A 6703-nucleotide genomic window follows, 5' to 3' on the forward strand; every position below is an offset into this window, starting at 1 on the left:
TATTACATGGAAACAACTAAACAAGCGACTTGACGACGTGGTGATGTACTGATGTGGGGGCACCTTCCAAGTTCCAACTACTTACTGATAATGATTAATGACGTCTGGCGGTCCGAGTGGAATTTCCGAATAAATTCTGAACGTTATGACATGGCTCGAAACGGTATTGTTATTTGTTAGATAAAATTATATAAGTTGCTGACTAAAGACGACACCACATATCAGGTACATAAAAAATTAACTCGAATTTTTAAATACAACACATTCGTTATTTATATTGTATGGTGTTCAGCGTTAAAAAGTGTATATGAGTGTTTCTACCAAAAATGATTTCAAAAACGCTCTTAGTTACTTTTCCTATTCTTGTAGTCTTGTGTCATAAATCGTCTGCACAATATGCACCAGCACCGCCAGGTGTCAATCCGCAACTATATCAACAGCAGCAACAGCAAGTAAATAAATGAACAAAATACTTACAAGTAAATGCATTGTACATCATATATTGTTTGACTAATTGTTTTCTTCCAGGTACCTATTCAACATTTACCTCCACAACAAAATGTTCCTCAACAATTACCTTACCAACAGCAACCGCCGCCACCACCTCAGCAGCAGCAGCAACATCAACAACAGCAGCAACAACAACAACAACAACAACCACCACCACCGGTATATTGTTTCCAGAATGAAATATTTAAATTAATCATAGTGAATAAAATTGTTTTTCATACAATCCATTTATAATGTTATTACACAAATAAAATCCAGTGTCATATAAATTATAGGTTTAAGTAGGTAAAATAACATTCTTACTTTTTATAAGTTATATAAATTGTCTGTACGATTGTATGAGGAATAATTCTTTTATATATATAATAAACTTTGTTCCATAATTTGTTATGATAATAATATTTTAGAGTCATGGCCACGGTTCCCAAGGACATCATCCTCATACACAACAAGTGTTACATAATCAAAACTTAGCAGAAGAAAGCGAGTAAATATAATTTCAAATCTTTTACAAATAGTAAACTGTTTATACTCATGACATACTTTTTTCACCATACTACTTTATTTTAGGCACATAAAAAAACATTTGGATCTACCAACATTAGACACAAGCAAAATGTCTGAACAAGAATTACAATTTCATTATTTCAAAATGCATGATGCAGATAACAATAATAAATTAGATGGATGTGAACTTATCAAGTCACTTATACACTGGCATGGTAATTACTAATTTATTAAGAGTATTGGAAATGGTGAAACAGGAATTTAGACGTATTTTAGTATATTGATTGATCTACCAAAACATAAGAATTCTGATTTGAATTTATTTTGAAGTCTTCTTCAGATCAAAGTTTTCATATTTCAATCTTCTGAGAAGTTAAAATCAAACTCATTTCATTCCTTTTATCTAAATTTAACTTAACTTCACCTAAAATTTAAATGAAAATAAAAAAACTATTAATTATTTATACTTAAATATTTTTAGGTAAGTTATCTGAATCAAAGATTATGAATTCAAAATGTAGGTTACCATTTAAAGGTAATAATGGTTTCTCAAACAAAGTGTTAAAAAAATAAGTAAAACTTTTTAGAACGGACACTGTTAGAAAATGTACAATGTATTTAGTATTCTTTCAATTAGTTAAATATTGAAATGTTCTAATTTTAGTTCAAGGTGGTCATGATCCCGCAGCGGGTGGAGCACCTCCCCAGGAAAAGATATTTACTGATGAAGAATTAATGCAGTTAATTGATCCTATATTAACTATGGATGATACAGATTTTGATGGTTTTATAGATTATCCAGAATTTGTTATTGCTCAAAACAAAGCAGGCAGTACTCAGAAACAATCGGCATAAGAAAATAAACAATATAATTACAAAAAATATATATAAATAAAATTTTTTTATTTGAAATTGAATATTACCTAATTAATTATTTTTGTTTTTAAAGATCCTAAAATAAGTATATTGTTTTTCAAATTATTTTTTTTATCAAAAACTAACTGTTAAAAACTACCAACTTTGTGAAAACTCATAAATATGTATTAAATCATTACTACTTACAAACAGAAATGCATTCAATTAAATATAAATATAATTAATTAAGTACAATTTAAAAAAACTAGGAAAGCTCAATATTTTACAAATTTATAAAATTTAAAAACAAATCTTGAATGGTTCTTCTTGTATTCTATATTATCATAGTCATACTTATTTTTTTTTACAAATATATTTCTTATTTTTTTGATATTTGAGTTTACTCATTAACATTTCAACATTTTCTTCAACACATTCAGATGGTGGCTTATTAATCTTGCGTACAATTAAGTATAAACCAATCAGTGTTAAACCTTTGAAAATGTAAAAAAATATATTTAAATGATTCATTATTCAATATATTATTTTAAAAGTATTAATTTACCATTTAAAATACTTGGAAAAACAATAAAGAAATTTAAAGTTGTTGAACGGTAATGAATTGCTTCACTGAGATATAAAACAATGGATAAGACCATAGACATAGCACCAATACTGACCATTCTACAAATTAAGTATACAAAATATTAAATTCTAAAAATCTTAAAAAAAAAAATTATGTGCTCAATAGTGAATACAAAACAACCACTTTTTTAGTACTTACGGCTTATAATGAATAAATAATGAGCAATGTATCAAACATAGAGCTTTAAGAAGCGAAAACATACCCAGCACTCTTGGTAAAGTTAATTCCTCTGTGAATAATTTAATTGAAAAATTAGATTAATATTTCTGCTGTAATAAATTTTGATTTTAAAGCTATAATAATCAATATACTATAATAGAAATGTACATCATTTCTGGGATAAGTATTAACCTATTTAAGCATTTGTAATGACATCCTTGTTCTAATAATAGATAATATAATACAAAACCATATTAACCAAAATTATTCTAAGAGTTGTCGGTTTTGATATAATAATAAATCCCAACTGTTCAATTGTTTTCCATGTATATTCAATATTTTTAATTTTTGCTATTTACCTATTTCAGCATTTATTAATATGAAATTAAAATATTTTTCTTATTTAATCAGTTAATTTCACATGTTCTCATTTAGTTTTTTGTAAATAATAACAATTATTAGATCATTTCTGACTTTATAATTTATCATTGCTACTAGTTAAACTTAATAATTAAAATTTTAGAGTAGAAATAACTCTAAGGAAATTTGGTTATAGCTTAAAATATATCTAAATCACTATTTACTGCCTATTACAATTTATATTTTAATGTTTAAGTTCTAAACCATTTCAATAACCAACTGTTATTCACAGAAACAACATCATAGTAAAAACTAAGTTAGGTACTAACTACTATACCAAACCTTTAATTTAGTTTGCTCAATAAAAACTTAATAACAATTATGTGCGTTTTAAAAATACCCAAATTTCAAATAACATTGTTAGTTACAGATTTAGTTGACCGTTTATCAGATGTAAAAACTACTGTAGGTACCGTGTATAAAGTGTTCATCAGCCTGTAAATTGGTCTGCGTTCCAATGATACATTTGTTTTCGAAAAACGATCGAAACGTTACGCCGAGGTCCATGAAAGCCACAAATGCCAACCACCCCCGGAAAGTGTACAGGATTTTGTCTTCCACCATGATTCCAAGTTAAGCTACAACAACGACGACATATTAACAAAGTCGCTACACACGAGTGTAAATAATATTCTAGACTTTTGATTCAAACAATAGTAACAGACCCGGTCTGTGTACTTGTGACAAACGCTTTCGATTCGATCTATCGTCGTCAAATACAAAACATACTACAATATTGGCATCTTCAGTGCCGGATTAAACCATTTGTACTATTTGTAGGCTAGGCCCTAAGCATTTCGGGGCACCGTAACAAAGTAGTCAAATTTGAAAAGTACTTAAAAATAAACAAATGTCTACAATATACTATTTGTTTATTGTACCAACTGTAATATTGTTTTATTTCATGTTGGGACAGCAATTATGTCTAAGGTCGTGGCCCGTAGGCACTGTGCTTAATGGTTATTGGTTAATCCGGCCCCGAGCGACCTATTTTTTTTATACGTCTAAATACGGTTTGTTGTTTTTTGTAACATCGTCAAACTAGTGACTACTACGACACTACGTGATTAATATTGTTAAACATCGTACTATACCTAGCGCGCACCCAAACACACGGCACACGCCGACACTCGACAGTTAAGTCTACACGCAACGATGGATTATTTTCCTAAAATATGTTAATTTATATTTTGTTATTTGATTTTCGGGACGGTCGTCATCACTCTTTGCCGCTGGGTGCTGATAATAATTCGCTCGTCGCCGATGGACGAAAACAAACAAAATAGTTTATATCCAGTGGCGAGCCGCTAGTCAGCCGCGTTTAGCGCCATCGTGCCGAAACGTGAAGCGCACGACATGATATGATAATATTATTGTGATTTGTGATATTTCGCAGACGAATGACGATGTCTGGAATTCGGAACCAGAGAATTGAGGGCTGCCCGCTGCCACCGCACCACACCAAGACCCGCAGCCGCCAGCCAGTCACACCGACAGTGAACCGATTGACATTTGGCGAATGGCGATTGGAATTTATATTTTAAAACAAAAAATAAATTATAATGATTATTAGTCGAATGTGCGATGGGTGGTAGTATAAGTAGAACGGATTACAGAATATGAATATTGAATGTGTAGTCAACTACTCAGAAATACTAGAAACAATTGTCTGAGATACGTTTTATTGTTTACTTTACCCGGTTAAAGGTAAATTCGTAGATTTCGGCTTATCAGTAATCACTTATCACGGTCACCATTGCCGGTTAACGCATAGATTATTTAGTCCGTGGATAACGACACTCACACAGTTACACGGTCTTTAGTCTTTACTATTTTACCATATAACAATATAAGACTAACTAGCTATTAGTTATTACTAACTGTTAGTTATATCATGAATATTGAAGTAATAATGTTTCTGTGACGATATCGTACTATATGGTCCTATTCAGTGGCGCCGAAGTCCAACATTTTACCTATGACATTAGACACCACACCTCCACATAAAATGTTGACACCCACCTATTTCTTATAATTACTTTACCATACACCAAGTATAGTTTTTATGTTGTCTATTGAACAAATTTCCAAAAAATAACTATAGAATGACAAAGGTGACTCCCTACCTACTAAAATCACCTATAATTGTCATTGGTAAATATACATTTTGGCGCCACTGGTCCTATTAAACTAGATTGCTAACTTAAGTCGTAGACCTTATAATTTCTATAAGTCATACAATTTGCTTAATGAATAACCTCTGAAGACCGGAAATTTAGTCACCGAAAAAATAACCCTATAATATAAATGATGTGTATCAGGTACCTACCTGGCTAACTAACAGGTTATATTCACGAGATTTCAATATTATAATTAGGCTTATAGCTACAGATAAACAGTGATAATATATTTATATATGTATAGGTAGTGATGTGTTTTCGACGTTAATCAAAAGTAATATATATATATAGAATATAGATATATATAAATATATTAGATAATAGTTCCGAATACCTATAAAAAATGTATACAAAAAAAAAAGTAGTTAACCTTTTGTAGTTAATAATAACGGTACGGTACACGTATACGTATCGTTATCAACAATATTATTGTTTCCTTTAAAAAATTCAAATCTAGTAAATAATTATGATTTGTAACATTTTCTCAGTTTGTGTTTCAATGCAAATTTTTACTTTCAATTATAATATAAATGGATTGGGAGAAAACATTTTTTCCTCTTTTCACTTGCTATTATTGCAATTTAAAAAAAGATTTTTTTCATTTTTGGATGGGAAATCAGGAAATCTATAGAATTTTCATTGTTCTAACTTCCAAGTACTTTCAACCCATATAAGATATAAGACAACCACCAAACGCCACCGCAGAATACTGATGAAGTCATGAAGATAATTTCAATATTACGTAAATCGTAATAATAATCAAGTTCGTGACTTTTCTAACTAGGTATACAAATATTATGACCGATTTTTAAAAACCTCTTCCCCATCTAAAAAATGTTTGGCTGCGTTTGCGGTTTGTTCCATATCTAATATTCTAATGAGAAATACCTACCTTAAATTACCTAGGTTAAACATATTTATTCATTTGTAGTCTAAAATCGTGTGGATTCGACGATGGCTTATATGAACATTTATAAGAATGATGTAAAAGTTTGTAAATTATGTCGACTACTTATCGTGTCACAGACAAAAAAAAAATAAAAATTTATTTAATATATCAATAGTCAGCTAATGGTCTATGTGTGTATCTACAGTTATTCATTATTAAATTACAAGAAAATCACTACATGAGAAATCAAGTTGTAAAAATAAAAAACTTCAAACGCTCATAAAAATTTAATTTGACTTTCTTATAGACATTTTTTTTTGATAAAGGTAGAAAAACTTATGGATAATCTTTTATTGCATTTTCAAATCTTAGATTTAAAAAGATAATTTTTATGAATTCTCAAATCAAAATAATTTGCTAATTCTCGTGATTTTTCTGTCTCACTACGTCTCCTTTCATTCCAAGTTAATCCAGCACTACAATCCATTAATAAAACGCATATCTTCTCTAACAATCCCTGATAACCCCCAGAGACGT

At 29.8% G+C, this 6703-nt stretch overlaps 2 protein-coding genes across 4 annotated transcripts; one reads left to right on the top strand and one right to left on the bottom strand.

Annotated features, from left to right (window-relative positions):
- The first annotated feature begins 51 nt into the window (after window positions 1–51).
- LOC132949880 (multiple coagulation factor deficiency protein 2 homolog) lies at window positions 52–1934 on the top strand. 3 transcript variants are annotated; one of them, XM_061020989.1, is made up of 6 exons: window positions 54–225; window positions 293–452; window positions 529–669; window positions 918–997; window positions 1081–1232; window positions 1682–1934. In XM_061020989.1, the coding sequence occupies exons 2-6, from the start codon at window positions 327–329 to the stop codon at window positions 1870–1872; spliced, it is 690 nt and encodes a 229-aa protein (XP_060876972.1). In that variant the 5' UTR covers window positions 54–225; window positions 293–326; the 3' UTR covers window positions 1873–1934. The 3 variants fall into 3 exon arrangements, with proteins under 3 accessions (XP_060876973.1, XP_060876972.1, XP_060876971.1); XM_061020990.1 differs by having other exon boundaries at window positions 52–452; window positions 529–665; window positions 917–997; XM_061020988.1 differs by having other exon boundaries at window positions 59–452.
- A 154-nt stretch (window positions 1935–2088) lies between these two features.
- Window positions 2089–4800, bottom strand: LOC132949881 (uncharacterized). Its single transcript, XM_061020991.1, has 5 exons — window positions 4192–4800; window positions 3511–3675; window positions 2657–2747; window positions 2438–2556; window positions 2089–2366 (listed from the first exon to the last, which is right to left on the bottom strand). Exons 2-5 carry the CDS (start codon window positions 3659–3661, stop codon window positions 2227–2229), a joined length of 501 nt encoding a protein of 166 aa, XP_060876974.1. The 5' UTR covers window positions 3662–3675; window positions 4192–4800; the 3' UTR covers window positions 2089–2226.
- Window positions 4801–6703: the final 1903 nt, after the last annotated feature.

This window comes from Metopolophium dirhodum, chromosome 8 (assembly GCF_019925205.1).
Source record: "Metopolophium dirhodum isolate CAU chromosome 8, ASM1992520v1, whole genome shotgun sequence".
NCBI lineage: Eukaryota > Metazoa > Arthropoda > Insecta > Hemiptera > Aphididae > Metopolophium > Metopolophium dirhodum.

Excerpts from the sequence above, each read along its gene's own strand:
- LOC132949880 (XM_061020989.1), top strand. The coding sequence starts at position 327 with ATGATTTCAAAAACGCTCTTAGTTACTTTTCCTATTCTTGTAGTCTTG. Across the intron at positions 453-528 it reads ATCAACAGCAGCAACAGCAA|GTACCTATTCAACATTTACC; the intron begins GTAAATAAATGA and ends GTTTTCTTCCAG. Across the intron at positions 998-1,080 it reads AACTTAGCAGAAGAAAGCGA|GCACATAAAAAAACATTTGG; the intron begins GTAAATATAATT and ends ACTTTATTTTAG.
- LOC132949881 (XM_061020991.1), bottom strand. The coding sequence starts at position 3,661 with ATGGTGGAAGACAAAATCCTGTACACTTTCCGGGGGTGGTTGGCATTT. Across the intron at positions 2,748-3,510 it reads TGATGAACACTTTATACACG|AGGAATTAACTTTACCAAGA; the intron begins GTACCTACAGTA and ends AATTATTCACAG. Across the intron at positions 2,557-2,656 it reads TTATTTATTCATTATAAGCC|AATGGTCAGTATTGGTGCTA; the intron begins GTAAGTACTAAA and ends CTTAATTTGTAG.